The sequence below is a fragment of the Carlito syrichta genome, unplaced genomic scaffold (genome assembly GCF_000164805.1).
Source record: "Carlito syrichta isolate Samal-C Ts95f unplaced genomic scaffold, Tarsius_syrichta-2.0.1 Scaffold117309, whole genome shotgun sequence".
In the NCBI taxonomy this organism is placed as follows: Eukaryota; Metazoa; Chordata; class Mammalia; order Primates; family Tarsiidae; genus Carlito; species Carlito syrichta.
Window position 1 is genome coordinate 179219 of NW_007061405.1, and position 21603 is coordinate 200821.

At 36.0% G+C, this 21603-nt stretch overlaps 1 protein-coding gene across 1 annotated transcript in view; it reads left to right on the plus strand.

The window, feature by feature from the left end:
• CNTN4 (contactin 4) overlaps positions 1 to 21603 on the plus strand; it is a 339871-nt gene that overhangs the window by 79579 nt on the left and 238689 nt on the right. The window contains exon 3 of the mRNA XM_008074482.2: positions 553 to 648. Coding sequence (XP_008072673.1) covers positions 553 to 648 — 96 coding nt within the window. The remainder of the gene's footprint in view (positions 1 to 552; positions 649 to 21603) is intronic.

The following is a 21603-nucleotide window of genomic DNA, read 5'->3' on the forward strand; positions in this document are numbered from 1 at the left end:
GGTATATATGGAAAGTATAATTTCATATAATGGAATGGTTTGTAAGCAGAATTGAGTATCAGAAAATATGAGTTTGCATTGTGATGATGATATATAATTACATAGAGGTTTTGGATAGGTCGCTTAACATCTTTAAACCTCAATTTCTTTGTCTAGACCTGCACTGTCTAAGAGAATTTTCTGGAATGATGGAAATGTTCCATATCTATGCTGTCCAATGTGATAACCACTAACTGTGTGTGGCTGGCTACAGAGTACTTGAAATGTGACTACTATGTCTGAGGAACTGAATTATAAATTGTATTTAATTTTAATTATTTTAAATATAAATAGGCACATATGACAAATGGCTGTTTTAGTGGAGAGTCTAACTATGGAATCCAGGAAGATGGGAAAATATTATGCAAAAGGAAGCTAAACTCAATTCCCCTGGTATGGTGCTACCAAGGCTGTTTTCAGCAGCAGAACTATTCTCTTTTGCAATAGTGATACTCTCCCATGATATCTGAGGACCTAAAGTTTAAATGCTTTTTCTTTTACTTCTCCCAACAGATCTTGAAAACTTTAAAACAAGAACAAGAAGTACTGTGTCTGTCCGTCGAGGTCAGGGAATGGTACTACTGTGTGGCCCGCCACCCCATTCTGGAGGTACCTAGAAATGCACCAACATGTGCACACTTCACTAACTGCTATTTTTCTTGAACACTCTCCCTCTAGACAACAGCTGAGTGGACAGTCATTTATAGGCAGTCCCCCAGTTCCTCTGTGTAGAGAAAGAACCATTGCGAATGCCTCCCATAATTAGGACAGGAACATATCAGATTGTGCAAATGTTTCACCCCACCGCTGTCTACCTGGCATAAGGGGAAAGACAACCAAGTCAATCAAAATCAGAATCCTGTAGCTTGGCAAAGCAATGTTGCTAAAACTACCCATACTTCTTAAAACTTGATTGGGTTAAAAAAGATGGCCCTGCTTCATTTCATATCCTTGTTGTTCTGGGAACAGCCTATGAACTTTCTTCTCACAATACTTCTAACACAAATTGTATGGGGTTTTCCACATCAAAAACCAATTATCCAATCCTCTGGACACCAATTGTCTAATGATTCAATTTCATTCTAATACTGACTACCCCAGAGGTAGTTGCAGACCAAGACTGCTCCACATCAGAGGCCAATTGCAAGTCCCTGATCTTCCATACATCTGACCAACTGTCTATAAGCTGGGGGTCTCTATAAACCCCTCCATGGGTTCCATAATTTGCTACAATGGCTCCCAGAACTCAGGGAAGGCAGTCTACTTACTCTACTGGATTATTATAATGGATACATATGAACAGCCAGATAATGGCGTATATAGGATGAGGTTTGGAAGGAATCTGAGGATAGGAGTTTCTGTCCATGTATAGCATCCTGGCACATGCATAGGTTCATTAACCTGGAAGCTCTCTAAACCCTGTCATTTAGGGTATTTGTGGAGGTTCCATTATGTAGGCATGATTGATTGAAACATTGAGCACTGGCAATTGAACTCAGTTGCTAGCCCCTCTCCCACTCTCAGGGATAGGGAGTTGGGTGCAGGCTGAACGTTTCAGCCCTCTCATCACATTGTTGGTTCCTGTGGCAATCAATCCCCTTTCTGAAGCTATCTAGGGGCCACCAAGGGTCTCCTCATTAGCATATACTCAATTATATTTGAATGATAATTATTATGAATAACAAAGACAATGCTCCTCTTGTCCCTATCACTCAAGAAATTACAAGGATTTTAGAAGTTCTCTTCCAAAAACTGAGGATGAAGACCAAATATATATTTCTTATTAATCACAATATCACAGGACCAAACCAAGAGTAAAAGTTCCTTGACCACAGAAGCCAAGATCACTTTGTGGAGACTCATAAATATTAGTTCAGTTAGAAATGCATTTGACTGCAAATAACTGAAAACCCAGGTAACACTTACAGATTAGAGTTATTGTTGGTTTTTATCCTCACATGCAAAATTTTCAAAAGTATGCAGTCTAAAGCTAGCACAGCTTCTTGGGGAGGTCTTCCAGGACTCAAGCCCTTTCTCTGATCCTTCTCTGAAGTTCTTAGCATGTGGTATGGCTGAGGCGTGAAGTCTGCATTCCAAACAGGAAGATATGGAAAGAAGCAAAGACAAAAGGCAAAAGCTTTTTTCTTTCCACTTTAGTTTACTTGTATTGTGGAAAGTTTGCTTTGCCTGAGCACTTTGCCTACATTCTTTGATCAGTCACAGTGGCAAAGGAGGCTGAAAACTCCAGTATTTTATGCAGATGTATCATGCCCTGGAAATATCATAATTTTGTTAATAAGGAAAAATGTAAAGAGATGTTGTATAGGCAATTTGCAGTATATGCTAAAAGGACCTATGATGACTGAAGGGCAAATGTAACAGCATATAAAGGGTTCAGTAGTATGGAGAGGCCAACAAGGTCTGCGATGACAAGATTGATAAACTCTACTCTTGAACATTTAGGCTGAAGTTTAGTTTGATATCTGCTATCCCTGTTGTTTATTGCCTTAAGTTTCTATTTGGTGTGTTCTTTTAATCATATAGAATATGATTAAAAGAACAAGCTCTTTAAAGTTAGAATTTAAAGACCACTCTTATTTTCATCCTGTGTTCAAAAGTTGTAACATTCCCTTTCTCATCTAATGCCCTACTAACATTTCCAACAGAAAATAGCAATTGGCAAAATAGCTAAAAGGCTTGCACTTCAAGCACACTGCACATACAGGCAGGGTGACAGGCAGGTGCTCCTCCACACCTGGATCAAGAACATGGAATTATTAGGGTTTCTGGTTTTCTGAAGACTGGCAGAAAAATCTGGGTTTGATTTTCAGGGGTTTGCGTTTGGAAAAAGGGATTATACTGTAGGACTTCATTTTCTTTTCAAGTTAGTAACAGAAGCACTAAATTTGGTATCCAGATATGAGTACTGGTTCTGGTTCTGTTTCAAATCATTATTTGATATTGCACAAATACCTTCAAATTTTATGCCTCCCTCAACTTATCTATAAATAAAGAGATTAAAAGAAATTTCTCAACTCCTTTTAGTTCTATCACAAAATTGTAACTCAGTAAATGCTAAACACCTTACTTATATTTGCATTATTGAAGCCCTGTCCTTTATATGAGGAAACCACTAAACTACAGACATATATTTAGTATTCAGGTGAATTTTGCTTATACTAGCACTTATCTCCCTGATAGGCAATCTGATCAAAATAAAAACTGAGAATTTTGCTAATTTCTTCTGCCAGCCACCTTTACGGCATTAAGCTTTTATCACATGGTAGCAACTCTAAAAATTAATCTTGCAGGTATATTAAGAAAAAAGACCACTGCTTTCTGGTATAATGATCTCTTTAGGAAAGGCAAAACACATGAAATGATGCTGTGCTGCTACACAATGAAGTACCTGACTACTTTCCCTTTCCCACAGAGAAATATATTAACATTTTTGTAGATATCTACTAAACTGTGCTTGTCTCTGCTGGCAGCAGTCAGCTGCTCTGAAATCCTGTTCCTTGAGCTGTGCTGACATTCTTGACAATCTTGATGGTGAAAGACAAGGAAATAAATATTCTTATTATGAGCCTTATTAGAAACGACGTACACAGTAACACCATGGGCAAGGAAATTTTTGAGAAAACAACAAAGAAGATCTTCAAGGTTATAAAAGAGCCTTTCAGACATCCATCAGTTTGGGGCATGAGTGACAATTATTAGCTAATGAAATCCCCCCCAATTACTCAAAAACTTCCAATGCAGCTGGACAGCAGTTTTTCTCACTGCTTTTCCAGACTGTGTATCACCTTAAAGCTGGCAGAATCACCATGAGCTACTGGACATACTGAGCACTGTAGACCCAGCATATGGTATCCCAGTTTCAATTGTAACAGATCACACAGAGGAAAGGAAATGAGTCAGCCTTTTATGATATCAGTGGGGTACTGAGTAATGGCATGAAATCCATTGTAAGGGATGCTGCTTGTCCTATTCCAAAAGCTGTGCAGTGTCAGACCTTCTTAGGGTGACACAGAAATGAGCAGCAATTAATCTGTTTTGAAAAGCATTTCAGCCAGCAGGTATTTCTAGTACTCTACCAATCACTATGTGTAGCATCTTTGTCTTGGTTTATATCTGTGAATTCAGATGTGATGTTGTTGCATAGAATTTACCATTAAATCATGGGGAAAAAAAACAAAACAGTAGACATCACTCTGAAGGACTCTAGTTGTCCTTGATACTTCATCCTATTAAAAACAGAGATTATCGAGGTCCAGAATGTTCCCTTTGCTTGCTGCCTATTCCAAAGTCATCAGGCACCACGAGTTCATGATCTTTAACCAAGCTTTCATTACATAGGAAAAGAATCAAGAAGCTTTGAGATTCTTTCTTTTAATACGAGAATTTCTAAGTTACTCATCAATGCAATCCTCACAAACTGTTCAACAAGAAAGTTTTGCTTTTTGTTTGTCTGTTTTCATGCTTCCCTTTTATATGACAACAAGTTCCTTGCTAAACAGTAGTCCCTGGACCAGCAGCATTGGCCTCACCTGGAAATTTGATAAAAAGGCAGAATCTCAGACTCCACTCAGGGCCTACTGAATCAGAACTTGCAATTTAATAAGATCCCCAACTAATTGTATGCACATTAAAGTTTGAGAAACCCCGAGCTATATAGCTGTGGTTCCCACACATACACCCCACCTCTGACCAGTGATGGGCAGATAGCTTGAGAATCACCAGGGCAATCTTTTAAAGCCATAGATGCCCCACTTTTCCTTAAGGATATTCTGACTCCACAAACTTGGGATGGGGTCCTCAAAACTATTAAAACAAACAAACAAACAAACAAACAAAACCTCTAGTTGACTCCAAAGCAGAACTAGATTTCCGATCCACTTACTTTTATCACCTTCTACAAAACAAGCTCAGGTCCACCCATGCTGAGAGGAAGTGCTGTGATTTCCACATCACTGAAGAAGAGCTGAAATTCCTTACATCAAATTTATATTTAAAGATTTCAAAATAAAATATAATCACCTCAGGCTTTACCATTGATATCATATGGTTTTGTTCATAAGAGAAATGAAAAACTAAGAAAAGACTGACTTTTCCTAGGTATTCATGTTCAGAAGTAGCATTTTACATTTGGCCTGCTCTTCCTACATTATTATTAGTGAAAATGTGGCTTCCTAGAGAGAGACAGAGAGAAAGAGAAAAAGAAAGAGAGAGAGAGAGAGAGAGAGAATTCCCCCACCTGATTCTAATATTATTTTTATTGTTATGGGTTTTAGATAAGCTAGCTAGAATTGTCATCATTCGATGCTTTTACACAGAACACATCCCTACTATAGTTGGATCCTATTTACAAGGCATCAAGCCCAGGGACTTGGAATAGAGCATCTGTAGGCTTCTTTATGGTGTTTGTAATGCTTTAGTTTACATTATATTATCTTTTGATCCTCACAATAATCCCATAAGAAGTAAAGACATGTGTTTCATAGATAAGGAAATCGAAGCAAAGAGATTATGTGAGGGCACACACTAATCGATGGCAGGAACAAGAGTTACTATCACCTAGAAAGTGCCCTTTTATTTGCAGATAGTAGAAAACAGTGGGAAAGTGTACTGTACTCTATGCCAGTGATTCTTTGGGCCTCACCCCAAGTCAATTATATTTGAATTTCTTGAGAGTGGGGGTCCTCTGGCATGATTTATACTTTTTAAAAGCACCCCAGGTGATCCCAGTGTGTAGCCAGGGTGGAAAATTTGTGTACCTGCATTACAAAACCAAGTAGGACTTATCCCAGCAAAACCTCTCTGTTTGCAAATCTCTCCAGCGTTCTATAAATGTAATTTGACCTGGACATACCCATACCGATTATAGTCAGAGCCCTAAAGGAAACAAGCATGCCTTCCCACAGCATGGTTATTTCAGCTGGACCATTTCGTATTCATTGTGGGACAGAGGTAAAAGTGTGAAAAAGTAGGACACCCACGTTCCAGTACCAGCTCTCCTTTAACTTACTCTGTGGTCTTGGACCAATTATATAACTTCTTTAAACCCTATTTCCTCATTTTACTTCTGCTTCTGTCTTCACACACCTACTCATCATTTGGCATCAGGATGTCACCTTCAGAGCTATGATTATAAATATGTCCACTATAAATATGTCCACTATGACTAGTTAGATCCAAACTATGCTGACAAGTCACTGAGACAGGACTTACCTTACTGTGCTAAAATTTAGCATCTTTTATGCCCAGAATAATCTTCAAGACATTCACATTCAAGTCAAACTGCCTCCTCTGCTAATTCCACACTCAGTGTCTTATTCTTCCCAAACTGGCTCCTGTGTTTACCAGTTCTATATAACTTTAGGTTTTCAGGTGCCTCCTTATTTACTCCAAATACCAACCCATTTCACTGTAGTCCACTTAGCTTAACCCTTACCCTCATTTCTCACCCAAAGTTGAACCAGATCCCATTTTAACCCATCTCCAAACCGCTAATCATAACATGCTCTCCATTGAATTCCAAGTATCGCTAATGTCTAGGAAGTGTAGTTATTGGGCCCCACCCGTTACATCAGCCCTCCTTGCCTACTGACATCACCCTGACCGGGTCCTAGGTTTGTCACCTGTGCTTTGGACAACTAGCCACCTGCCTCAAGAAACAGTCATTCCACTTCCTGCTTATTTCCTCTACATTAACCTTTTAGGCTTCTACTCTTTCCCCATATCTTGGTTCCTAGCATAACTTTCAAATTCATACACAGTATTAAGCCAGCTGAATGAAATTCATCCTTGTTCTATAAACCTTTCAAATGTTTTATGAGGATAAAAAAGCTTAATAAATATGACAGCAATTTACACAATTAAAACATTCAGACATTCCTATTTTATTAATTAGGCTTGATTATTTTCATTTGCTTAAGCTTCAAAGTTAAATAAAAAACCTACTTGTCTTTGGAGATATATGATTCTTGATATACATTCATGTATCAATTTTTAAGTAGGCAAGTATTTTTCAGATATATCTCCTAAGAGATTTATATGAAATTTACATCCATTATTACATAAATTGGTTATGCTCTGGCATTATGCCTTTATTAAAATACTGACTCAGCAATTCTGCTAACATTTGCAAATCGCTGTTAAAGACTCAAAAGAACAGTTGAGGTAAACTACCAATAGTCTTCTCTAAGGCCAAGTTCTGTGTAATTCTTTATGCTTGCATTTTCTATTCAGTGTGTATAGTGTGTGCCAGGGTTCCATTTCCTTAGAAGAAACAAGGCATTAAAAAGACTTAGAAGGAGCCAAGTCTTTTTAAATATTGCTGAAATCATGCTGAGGATTTTTTAATAGACTAAAGAATGTTGTCTTCAACATATTTTATATGGCAGTTTAAAAAAAGCAAAATGTGAAATTTTCAAATGGTTATGAAATTAACAATCCCACTTAATTGTCATACAAAGCTATAAGAATGCCAATTTAAGGGTTGATCTTTTCTGTTCATAGTGGTAACATGGTTGAACGTGCATAAGGGAACAAAGAAAAGGCTAGCATTCCACTTTAAGTGACCTCATTAGGGGCATGTGTGGAAAGAAGGTGCCCATATATAGTCCCATTTTGAAAATACTTAAGTAACAAATGGTAAATAATGATCATAGAATCCTGAGCCTTTGTTGTTTGGCCACCACTGAGGTACCTGCCCTTTTGATGCTCATTACATGTCACCTAAGAAGTGAGTCTCCTGAGAGATGCCTTATTGCCTACCAGTAATTTAAAAACCACAGGTCCAGTAGGTTAAGACTGACCTTGTTGGAAATCAATGATTCTGAAAAGGTTCTGTCAAAAGGCAAAATGTGGGTTCTTGTCATTTGAACTTGGAACCCTACAAAATGTTTCAAATATTGATTGGGAGTGGCTATGAAATACTGCTATTGCACCATTTTTTCAAGAATTTAACATTGTAAAGTACTAGGTATCCTTTTAAAATAAGGAATTCAGTATTCTTAAGGCAATCTTATTTGATGCTTCTGGACTCCACTATGTTCCTTTGAAAGATATGAACCTAAACTCTTTTATCTGAAATGTAATCAACTTGTTTCTCCTTTTTTCCTCGTCCCCCTTACCCAGTCAGAGGAAGTTATGGCACATTAGTGATTTAATCAGCATAGGATAATATAAAACAGTTTGCAAGGTGATATATTTCTGCATTCGTTAAGCCTCCTCTTTCACCAGTTAAGCAGAAAAAAAGAGCCACATTGATCAGGTTTTACTTGTAAATTATCTGACCCAAGTGGCACAGTGGAGTGTTTCATGTTTAGGAGGATAGGCCACTGGAAGTATTTGTCTTTACCACACCAAATACAGGTTCCATTATTTCTCTCAGTCATGAGATTATTTAGTTCAAAGAAGGAATCAGCAAAGGAAGCAAAAGAGAGGAATCAGGGCCTGGAATGTCTAAAAGAGTGACTTGCTTCTCCCTTACCAGATGTGACAAGAAGGGAGGTGAATATTTCTGATGTCAGTTATATCTGAAATTGGTGAAGTATATTCTGTGATGCTACTGACATACTTTTTGCCTTTGAATTTTCCTGTCAACTCTTTTTAAAAACAACTTGAATGTTTCGTGACTATACTTTGAATGCCTAGATGTCAACAACTATACATTTATAATTAGAAAAAAATAAGTTTATATAGGTAACAAACATTCCCTGGTCATATAACAATCCTAAACCTTATATAACTGAACCTTCAATTTCTTAAATTAACCTGTATAGAGAAATGCTAGTCTGGTTTCTAAGAAGAGTTCCCCAAGAGTAGTAGTTGTATACTTTCTATTTCAATTTGTCTTTTAGTTCTAGTTAGAGAGATGTTTAAGTTGTCTTTGCAGTTATCACACTTGGAAGTAGCCTCAGTTACTTAATAAATGGCAGTTAATTAAATATATTTTTGTTCAGAAGTCTAAAGAGAATCACTTAGTTTAAAAAATAGCAGAAATGAATTTCAAGAAATTCCTTTTCTCTCTCCTTTTCACCTTTTGCATTTATACAAATATTTCCGTGTACTTTTGGGGTGGAAACCAAGGGTTTTAGTTTATTGATGATGGCACTAATTACCCAGCTTAGCTCCTGACAGTAACTCTTTAATAATATTCACTATGTAAGTATATTTGTGGATATATAGATTTGAATTCAAGTTAGGAATGTCTCTGTTTTCTTTTTAAATATCAAAAAAATAGATTATCTCCAGATTTTATCCTTAGAACTGGAGGCCTATTGATCAATCAGAGTAAGGACCAAACACATTAGTACAAAAGGAAGTGGCATTTGGAAAGTGAGATTTGATCCATAAAGCTAAATGATCTACCAACTGTGATCATTCAACAAAGCTCAACTGCATGCAGAGCTTTCTCTTTTGGAGTTATCCATCCCAGGAAGCAGTGAAGGATGATATTGCACTGGAACACAGGTGCCAGTTGGGATTTGAAGAGTCTGGAGATGTGAAAAACACATTACATATCCAGGAGAGTGCTACCAGGGATGTACTAGCCAGAAGAGAACAAATGATCAACACTGATCTTTCAATAGCATGAACCTGACTGAGCATTTCATAAATAATCCAGCGGACATCACTGCAGGATGTGTGGGAACCACTCTTGTCTTAATGTCCTCAGGAATTATACCCTATAAATCTAGTCTTTTCAACTGAAAAAGAAATGAGCAGTTCTTTGGGTATATCTTCAGCAATGAATCAGTATTTTGTGAGATCAGTGTATAATGATGTTACATTGAAGTAAGCGGGATAACAATACAATACTTAGGATGAGGAAATGCTGACTGAGTCCTGGGTATTTGAAAATAGACTCTAGGAACTTAGAAATCTAAGCCTCAGAGATGGCATATTTACCACTGTCAGGGATCTTGATCCTGTAAGTCTTAGGCACAAATAAGAAGTTGATCATTTTTCTGATACACACACACACACACACACACACACACACACACACACACACTTGCTCAGTTTAGTTTCCAAAACTAAACTGAGAAAAAGTAACTGGAAAAAGTTAAGTTGAAGACCAGAGTAAACTATACATATGGGCAAGTGAAGTTCAGTTTCACACACAAAGGAATAGATTGCAGCTTTTTTGTCTAAGGGTAGGATTAAAACTTCTGATTCTATGCAGTATCAAAATACTGAATTAAAAGAAAATGATTTAATTGTGTGACTGTATATTCATCAAGGACAAACAATATAGTTTAAAAACTTTTTATTCAGTCAAGTTGATTGGAGTTCACCATATCTATTAATGATTTTGACATTTATAGATATGCAGAATGAATACAAAATTCCAAATGAAGCATAATGATTTTACAGAGAGACCAACTCTGCCTGCATTAGGCACTAAAAGAAATGTCTAATCATTAATTTAGAGACTGGTTGGGAGAATGCTTATGATATGTTAAGTGATACTGGCTGCTAACAATGGGCAGTCTGTTTGTACCCAGCCAAGAAAGTTCTTCCCTTCTCTAGCTATAACACACCCTCTTTTTCTCACATCAACTAGTTGCAGGTTAACATATTATCTCAATCTTCACTGTCACAATGAACCCCTGGAAAAGAGTTGTGTTATAACAACACTCCACAGGAATTCATAAATCCATATGGCAGGCACAGCTGGAAAGATTGTTGCGGTTGATAATGTAGCATTTCAGAAATATCTTAAGAATCTCCACTTTTGAAGTAATTTGGAATTTACACTTTCTCACTCCTTTAAATCAGCACATACACTAGGGAACACCTGAGAAATGCCAAGATGCTTCAGTTATAGGTATTTGAAGCCCAGTCCTTTGCATTTTATGCAGACTAGAGTTTGCTTTTTTTGAAAAGATAAATAGGATTTTAAAAACAAAATGTGGCTTATTAAAGACTCGTATTTCTTCCTTTTGTGGTTTCCATCTACTGCAAAATAAGATAGGTATGACACCTCTATGAAATTAGTACCTAAATATAAGAAAGGCTTTTGTAAACTTTCTTCTTTGTGTGTCTTGCTACCTTGCAAATTTGTTCACTGTATCTGCAAGGTAGCACTCCTTTTAAATGTACAGCTTCAGTTTACTTCAGTGAAAATAGTTGTGATGAATGAGATTTATGATTGGGTTCTAATGGAGTATGTAAATTAGCGTTCCAAGGTTGAAGAGAATAGATTGCTTTTAAAAAGTGAAAATATGAGATTTTGGCAGAACCTATCAGATCCCAGGCCTTGTAGTAGACATTGCAGATATAAGATTGAATCAAACTGCTTCCCCTTGCCATACAGGCTACAGTTCTACTGGGGAGCAGGAAGGTAATTAAATCACCACACTGAGATGTGTGCTCTTGGTTGTAAGGTGGGAGTGAGGGGAAGGAGAACAGGGTTCAATGATTGAATATGATGGAGACTGGAAAGTCACAGAAGGCTCCCTTCAAGAAGTTGTTCTGGAGCTGAGATTTGAAGGATGAGACAGTAGAGGGAAAGAAGGAGTACTATAGACAACAATAGTACATGATTCTGGAATAGAGAAACTGTCAAAAGATGCAAATGTGACATATTGGATGTGGACACAGGGAAAAAGCATTTCAGTTTACTGTGAAAATGATGACTGAAGTGACGAAAGTTTCAACTTGGTTCCTCAAAATCTTACTAACTTAATGATAGCCAGACACCAGTAAGTTGGGAAATTAAAAATAGCTGTTAAAGCACCTCAAACTTAACATCTAACACTGGAATTCTGTGAGTCCCCATTTGGACAGTTTACAGAAATAAAAGAATGTAACCATTTTTAGCTGGTGAACTCAATACCTGGGAAGAATCACAATGTTCATAAACAGAGTTAAATAAAAAATCTACTCCATCATGATGTCTTACGAACATAATCAATGAGAAAAAGACTGGAGAGGAGGGAGTAAGTGTCAGGCATTGCCTAAGGATGCAAAATAAAACAAAATGAAAATGCATGTGAAAGGTATGCCTTAAGAAAATATAAGAAAATTAATAGATGTATGTCCATTGTGCTTTCAGTCAAGTGCAAGAAAACATGAATTTTATGAAACAAAGATGCTAATGTAAAAAGAGAGCTATTTCATCTGGCAAAGATTAAAAATGAAAGAATTAAAATCTGCAATGCAGACTCAGTAAAAAGTCAAATGAAAATTGTAGAAAATTGAATTAATGATAAACATGATTAACTAGATAAGCTTTTATAAAGAACATAAAATGAAAGTACAATGATCAGAAAGCTTCATAAATATGGAAATTAGGTAGTAAAGTTCCAATCCATAGGTAATCAATGTAATTGATAAAGATATATCATCAGTATATACATATTATCTTATTGTTTAATATCAAGGCATACTTACCATTCCATGTAAATTCATCAGCCTTTTAATAGTGAGAGCACTGTGTATTTTCTCATGTTTGAGAGAGAGTAAATAGTTATTATGATATTATGTATTTTAATAATCAAAGAAAATATAGATTTAGATAGAAATAAAAATGGGATGTACCTTTAAGTTGCTAGAGATGGTAAGATCAAAGAAATTGTAATTTATTTACTGAAACCAGAAATTAAGATAAGCAAAAAAGTATAAATGGAAAAAATATACAGAAATATGACAGATGTAAAAGTATATAGCTTATGGTGAAATATAAAGACATGTAACTTTCATATTAAACATAAGCGCATCAGATTGAATTAAAAATTTTGTCATCTAATCAAAATATGATGACATAAAGTATCTATCCTACTAACAAAATAGATTTTTAAAAGATAAAAAAGCATAAAGTTATTAGTTCAAACTAAGTCTTATTCATATATAACAATTTTTCAGTTGATAAAGGTGATTTTTTATTATTAAAATACACGAACCACAATAAAGACATTTCACTTATATAATTTTAAACACCATAAAACATAGAGCCAAAATATACAATGCTAAACATTTGGAAATACAGAGAGAAATTACTAAAGCATATTTGTCATTTAACTTGATGGGTGAAATAAATACAAATAAAGATATGAAGAATTACAATAATGTAATAATAAGATTGACTTTTAAAATTTAAATGTATATTTATGTATTTTCAAGTGCTTCTGTTATTCTTATTCTAATTGGTTACATGTTTAGCGAAAATAAAAAAATTTAAACAAAACTGAAATTATATAGACCAGACCTTATTTTCTGCCATAATGCAACTAAGCAAGAAACTAGTTATAAATCAATTATACACAACACTACCACAGCAAATTTTTAAAAATCAACCCATGCAAATTTCAAATCAACATGCTAATACCTACCATGTCAAAAAAGAATCATAATACGTTTCAAAAATGAAGAAAATGAGAACAGATATATCTACACTTATAAAATTTATGAAAAGTATATTCCGAAACTTTGTCTGAACTAATATACTTAAGTTTATTATTAAGCAAGGAATGAGTATTCACCACATGAAGTTCAAAAGGAACACAACACAAACCTAAGGGGAAAGGAAGAAAAGAAGATAAAAGTCAAAAGTAGTGAATTAGAAAACAGAAAACAATACACATGAGATATCCAAGAGGAGCTCTGAGAGAGAAAAATATATATGTAAGCTATCTCTCTCCAAATCTAATCAAGAACAAACAAGAGAAATACAAATACACAAAATTAGAAATTAAAAACAGTATATAATTTTGCATAAAAGATTTAAAATCATAAAAGAAAATGGTACAAGTCTATGATCATTTGAACATCTGGATTAAATTCACAATCTACTGAGAATATATAAGTAATAAAATTGAACTGAGAAAATATGAATAGATCAATTATCGTGGAAGGATTTGAGAGTTATTGAGAACTACCTTCTCCAAGTGCTCTGGGCTATACATTTTATAAAGAAAATCTTTCAAATTTTTAAGGTAATTGTTGTGCTGTATAATTTGTGTCAGAGCAAAGACAAGATGAAAAGCTAGCAATTTATCTTATGAAATGAGAATAATCCTGAACATGACGAAGACAGCAAAATGGGAGAGGTTCTCACTTATGAACGTTAGTAACACTTATATAGTGGGTCATATATGTCAGACACTATTTTAAATGCTTTACAAACAGTAACTCATTTAATGCTTACAAGGACCATATAATATAGGTGTTATATATTCCCACTTTATAGGTGAGGAAAAAAAGTGAGATGTTCTTTAACTAAATATGACATTCCTCGGTAATTCATGAACACCCGCTTTAAAATGGAATAAGAGTTGTAAAAGTACAGATAACTCAAAAGAAACTAAAGAAAGAATTTGCTTAAATCCTACCATATTCCACATTTAAAATACAAAAACAAAATTCAGAAGTAAAATAAAACAAAAACATAATGAAGAGTAAAAAGATATATCTATGACCTGCTAAATGACAGTCAATATCATACTTAATAAAAGACATTAAAGCAATTAAGAATGAAACAATGTTTACAATTATTAGATGATAATACATGAGGGTTCACCACACCATGATTTCTACTTTTGTTATTTGTAATATGTTAGAAAATTTCCATAGCAAAAATTTTAAAATAATAAGGTTTAATTTTGTGCTTTTCAAGGTTGCTTCCAGCTCAGATTTTACTTGGTTCTCCATTGTTAATTACCTCTTTCTTCAAAACACATTTTTGTACTAACATTTGGAGAAGGAAGATATTTGCATTGTGTGGAGGAGTTTCCATAATATGTGGACACATTGGTCTCCAGGAAGCCATATAGCGTTTATTATTTTTTTTATTTGAAAATCACTCTGGATACTCAAGTTAAAATAGCTATCCTTGCTACCCTGCCTTGAGAGATGGGTATCAATAAAAATGCCTGGATTTACAGTAATCCGCTTTGCTCCTGCCTGGAGCTGTTCTGAATCTCCAGTGTCAGGCCTTTGCCGGGTTACTGGGGCACATGTGCAGTGATGTGCATTAAATCTGCACATAGCAATGTTCAGGCAACTTGACTTTCTGCAGGGAATGAAAAAAATATACATATATATACTCCCATTCCCAAATGGCACTATAGCCTAGTTAAGAAAATAGCTTGCGGGGGAGTGCATTATGCAAAGAGGACTAGTTCATTTTCAGGTTAGAAAACTTTAAATTCAAGTTGACATAGCTTCTATTTTCATTTTCATACTTATCTAGACTGGGGAAATGTGGTGTTTGTCACTAAAAACCAGCCAGCGAAATATATAGAGAAGATGGAGAGTCAGTAGTCCAAAGTCTGCAAGTGGCTGTGATCTGAAATATGTTATGTTTTAGTTTATAGCAGATACCATACCAAATTTGCTTCCCACTGGTAGACCTTCTTTTATTTGCAGCACAATCCCATGTACCGAGCTTCAATCTTTAACAGCAAAAATGCAATTGATGTAAGTTATTTCATTATGTACTGGCATTACAGATAGCTTAAAAACAATTAATAATCAAGTCTGAATTAAATGCAAAGGTTCTCACTCACAAGCAGACCCTGAACATTTACCATAATACTATAAGAAATGGCTTGGCAGTAGCAGGATACTACTGGGGGACAGGAGCATACAACCATAATAAGGGTACCTGCTATCAAACTAGGCAAAGTGGGAACCAACGGGAGGCCTAAACTTTACCTGTACAATGACCACTTGTATACCTAATCCTGAATTGTACCCCACATCTTTCAAATTTAAATAAATTAATTAAATAAATGTAAAGGTTCAGGGCTAAGCATGTTAGAGTAAGGCAGAGAATGCTGTTCTGTTCATTTTCTATGAGCAGCTTCATTCAAGAAACCACATGGAAGGTGTTCCATCATTAAGCACCACATGTGACCTCTCTGGTTCGACTATCAAAGTAGATCCACAAAGCTTAAAATATCTAAGTTTTCATGTGACTCTACTGCAGTTTTCAGAATGAGAGTGAATGGGCCCATTAAAAGATAAAACAGAGTGAGACAAATTAATCCTCTGTAATCCTAGCTTTAAAAACTCTCATCTTTGCTGTGTACAAAGTATCTTTAAAGGGAGTTGTAAGTCAGAGGGCTCTTTTGCTCATTCTTTCACATACAGTTCACCATATCCTTATTCCAATAGACTCTGGGAAACATTCCAGGATAAATTAAGTAAAGAATCAGTTGTTTTTATAGATCATGGATATGAGAAATATTAAAGTTTTAAGAGTTTCTGTGGCAGACTGATGAAATACATTTGCCATTCAGACCCTATGCCTTATAAAAAAAAAAATTAAGAAGCATTTTGGGTGTTGACCCTGAGATGTGTAATTTATACATGGCTCTTGTAAGCTGTTACCTCTTAATCACCCAGGAGCCCCAGCTCTTGAAGCAGACTAATGATCCCCTGCTGACTATCTGCTCTGCTTGCAGTTCTGCCTTCAACACATCTGTCGGCACCACTTCCCAAGGGGACTGTATGAAAGTTGGAAAGTCTGACATCCGTACATTAACTACCCTATGACTTTCTCCATTAATAATAGACTGTCCCGCTGTAAGTTGTGAGTTTCCTTCCCAACACCGACTGCTTTTCCTTTTATGTGCCACTAGGCCTGTCATCAGAGAGACAGGCAGAGAAAAGACATCTGGCATCTGTAACTCATAGGGGATTCATAAAAACTAAAGCAGGTAGATTGTTCTCTCAAATGAAATTCCTGGAAATACTGAATGATGAATGTCATGCTAATGGCCTCCTTCCTTTAGCTTGGTGACAACCTGTAACCAGTTTGAAAAAAATAAAGACATGCACATACTAAATTTATTTCAGAGATATAGTTCTAATTGTTATGGTGAATTCTTGGAAACAGAGCCCAATTATTTTGAAAATATTATTTTTTTAATTTGCAAAAGAATTGTCCTAAGATATGACAGCTAATATGTTGTCAAGATCTATTTTCCAAGTAATTGTTTTTAAAAGTATTCTCTAAAGTAAATCACAAGTTCCTTTCTGATACTGGCTGGATCATTTGTTAATCTACCTTAGTTGCTGATAAAAACTGGGTACAGGAAAGAGAAAATTGGAAGCCCACCTGGTCAGGATGGCAGGTTTTTGCTTTTATCTTGAAAGAAAGAAAGAAAAACAGACAAAGGGTGTATCAAAACAGAAATAGGTTGGACCATGCGAGTGAATGATTTTTATATCTCCAATGCTCAAAGTATTGAAAGGTTTATTGCTTCCCTTAATAGGTTACTTGTCAAGTTACTGTAGAAATTAGTTATCCTTTCTAGAATCTAGAACAGGGTTCTAAAATTTTCAAGGACTACATTGCCATTGAACCGGAGTGAGCCAGATATGAGATAATAGGGAATGATGGAGATCCTGAAGAACTAGAGAGCATACATCTCATCAATGAGAGGTACCTTACTGTTGTACAATGCCCTCAAGAGGATGTTCTTAGGCTCAACTAGACACGATGTCTTGATTATTGAGGGTCACACTTGGCATCCAACTCACTTAGGAACATGACAGAGTGTGTGCCAACAGAGCATTGCCAGGCCTTTGTCTTCACTGGGAGTCCCTGAAGTAGTTCCAGCAGCAATACAGAGACTTGCTCTCTATTTTAAAATTTCTATTATCCCAAGTGCTATCTTAAGAGAAAAGAAGTTAAACTCATGTAGCTAAGTGTGGAGCCTCCTGACCTAGAAGGTTCATGTCTTAAATGGGAACCAAGATCTCTTATAACATTCCCATAGGCAAAGCATCCAAAGTTCCCATGAGGAACAAACCTAGTGACAAGAATCACCACACTCAGGGAAGCTCAAGGCAATTACTTCTCACCAGATGTGATAGTTCATTTGCATTCCTCCCAGCCAGATGCAGTATACCAGTCCTGGGTCATTTTTACCATAACAACATTGCCTGCTCATATGACTGATATTTCACCTTATCATATTTCTAGGGTAAGAAAGCCAGAAAGTTAACCCAAGATAAATGTGTCCCTAGGGAAAAAAAAAAGTTTTAATCCTTTTCCCATATGATAATGTAAACCCAGATCCTTCCTTTTCTTTTTCTTTCTTCTTCCTTCCCCTTCTTCTCTTTTTTCCTCCTCCCCTTGGCCCTCTCCTTCCTTTTTTTTTTTTTAGAAAAGCTAGAAGTCTAGATATTTTTTAAATGTTAAAGCTCCCAATTCTTAAGCCAAAAATACTAGTATAAGAGTACTGGACCAGAAGACAGGAGGCCCGAGTTCCAGTGTTTTAGGAATTAGCTGCATGACCTACCTTTATAAAGTGAAAGGTTTGCATATGGTCAACTGAAAAGATATTTTTATAATTCTGCTGCTTTTTTTCTAATTGCTAAAGAGGTGATACTTTCTGTTCATGTGCTGTTCCTGTGCTGAATGCCAGAGAAACCATATGTAGTTTCAATGTAGTTAGTTGCTACAACCCCAGTTGTAACTGCTTTATATTGTGACGTTATTATAACCTACAATCACTCATATATCTTTATTTTACCAACCCTACCATTACCACCAAAAAAAAAATGTAGTGTGGTATGGAATTCATTTACAAATGAAAGAGAATTAGCATTATTTTCATTTAATATTCCTGCTATAATTTCATCCGTAGGGTCATGGAAACCAAATCAAGGATTCTATCTGTAGCCAGCAATAAAGAAATGAGTTTATCAGTTTCCAATTCAGCTCCAACATCAAATCCATATATGTTCACTGGTCTAGGGATTTTGTTGTTTCCTCAAGCCTTTTTGAAAAAATATTTTCATTTTTTTGTGGGTCAGAGGCTCTTCGTTATGTAGTGGAAGCATAATCCATAAGGAATAGAAAAGACTAGGTTGAAAGTAGCTGTGCCTCATAGTTATTAAAAATACGTTTCACTCGTGATAACATGGTCATTTTCAGGAATTTTATTTTTCCTCCACTGACCACAATATTATACATTTCACCAAGGAAATGTCCTGCAGGGGGTTTAGTCCTAGGAATAGTATCTTATATTTTATATCACAGTAAGAAGCTGACCAAAGGTGTTGAATAAAAGCTAGCTACTAATGGATTGATTGGGTCACACTGAAATATATTATTTTAAAACAAAGAAGCCTTTTCATACTCAATCCAAACAAACAAAAGAAGCAAGCTAATTCCTCCCTCCGCCCATTTTTTTCAAAAACACATTATTAAAGAGAAAACATTGAGATTCATTCACCATTTAAAATATTCTTATTGAGCCTTATTGAAACCATCTTAAGGAATTTGTTATTCAACATAAGGGCAATGGAAAGCTTTAGTTATTTTAGGTAATTGAGCTTATAGTTTCAAATTCTCACTCTTTTGAAGCAATGAAGAGCTGTGTGAAGAGAAACCAGGATAGTGGATGTTTCAATAATCCAAGTAAGAGATGTTGGTGTCTTTGTCTTGGGCAGTGGCTGTGGCAATAGATAGTTTATGATTCCTGATCCAAACATAAACACAAAATTTCACTGGGCCCTGATCTAAGGTCAACTCCACTAGCCTTTAATCACTTTATATTACTCCATAGTGGATTTTATCCAGTCCCATGGCTTCAAAGGCCATCTTCATACTGATATTTCCTGAATTTTGTCTTCAACTCCTCTCCCTAATAAATCCTTGATTCCTACCCATTGCCTTCTCATCTCATTTGGTTATCTAATTGCCATCTCAAAAATAATAAGACCAGACCGAACATTTGATCATCTTCCTAAATCTGATCCTCCTTTAGTTTTCCCAGTCACGGGAAAAGGCAGCTATATATCCAGTGGCTCAAGACTGAAATCTGGGGGATAGTCTTTAATTTCTTTCTTTTCCTTATGCCACTATTCAATCTGTTAGCAAATCCTAACTGCTATGCCTTCAAAATATGCCCTTCATCTAACCACTTCCCCCCACCTCCACCATTGCAACCCCAGCACAAACTAACATAATATGTAGCTTGGATTACCATAGTAGCTTCCTAACTGGTGTCCCTACTTCTATTCTGGCCCCTCTCCAGTCTTTTATCATAGGAGCCAGGGTGACTCTTTTAAGTTTAAGACAGTTCATATTTCTCTTTTGCTGAAAACCCTTCAAAGTCTTTACTTCTCATTCAGAGAAACAAAATCTAAAACTCTTACCTTAGACAGTAGCCTCCATAAAATGAACCCTGGCTAGCTCTCAGTCATAATCTCCTTTGACCCCGTCATTCTGTTCCAGCCACGTACTGTTTCTCAAAGACACAAACATGTCCCTACTAGCAATGGGGCCTTTGTGATTGTTGTTCCCTTGCCTCAACTGTGTGTCCTCAGATTCCTCAAGGCTTGCAACCTCCTTCACTTTAAATCAATGCTCATTTTCACCCCTTCTCTGGTATTTCTAGAACAGTACTCACCATCATTCTCCATCTCTTTCATTTCACTTTCATTTTCTTAATAGTATTTAGCACCAGGTGAGAATTATATTTATTAGTATATTTGAAGAATTTCATGGTTGTACTTTAAAACATTTTATGTTAAAATAATTATAGATATATTATAGTAGAATTAAGAAGTAGAATGAGTATGTAATAGAAACCCCAGGCTGATGGTGGGCTGCTTCAGGATTTGCTTTCTGGTTCTTTCAAAGTATACGTTTATTCTACTGTTCAACTAAGGATAAATTAGTGAAAACGTTTTCTTTTCTTTTCTTTTCTTTTTTTTTTTTTTGAGTCAGAGTCTCGCTCTCACCCAGCCTGAAGTGTAGTAGCACGCTCGCAGCCACCACAGCCTCCACCTGCTGGCTTAGACCATCCTTCTGTCTCAGCCTTCCAAGTAGCTGTAATTACAGGTGCGTGCCACCACGCCCAGCTAATTTCTTTATTTATTGCAGAGACAAGGTTTTGCCCAAGTTGCTCAGGCTGGTTTCAAATGCCTGGACTCAGGCAATACTCTCACCTCTGCCTCCCAAAGTGTTGGAATTACAGGCATGAGCCACTGCACTCAGTTGGAAAAGTTTACAACGCATTGTTTCACATGGACTGGGCAACCACCCGTATTATATAATTGAGGGACACCTAAAAAAAAACCTATTTTCTTCTTAGCTATCTGGATTGATCTGCCTTGATACCTGTAAAATCCCGCCATTACTCTCCCCTAATGAAACCACCTACAGTTAGAAGTCAACTAACAATGTGTCAACAGGAAGCCCATGTAGAAACTTGTATTTAAAATTACGTGGTCTAATGAGCAAGAATCTGTAGAAGGGACAATAAAGTAAAATATGTCTTCTTTTAAAGCACTGTCATGGCTCTCTCAAACCACCTCCCCTCAACTAACTTTCTCCAGAAAGAGTCTCTACATTATTTCTGTGATGCATAATGGCTGTTGACTGTGGCACGCTGAAGGGTTGTGGCCAGTAGACTATTCTCAAGTAAACTTGGACACTTCTGTTCCTAGTTGTTGAGTTGTGTGCTGCCAAGAATGAGTTGTTTTTATTATAAAACCAGTTCGGTTTGTGCCAGTTTTACTTATAACAGCAGACATTAAATATTACATAAACTAATGAAATAAAAATTCAAAAGGAAATAATTGTCA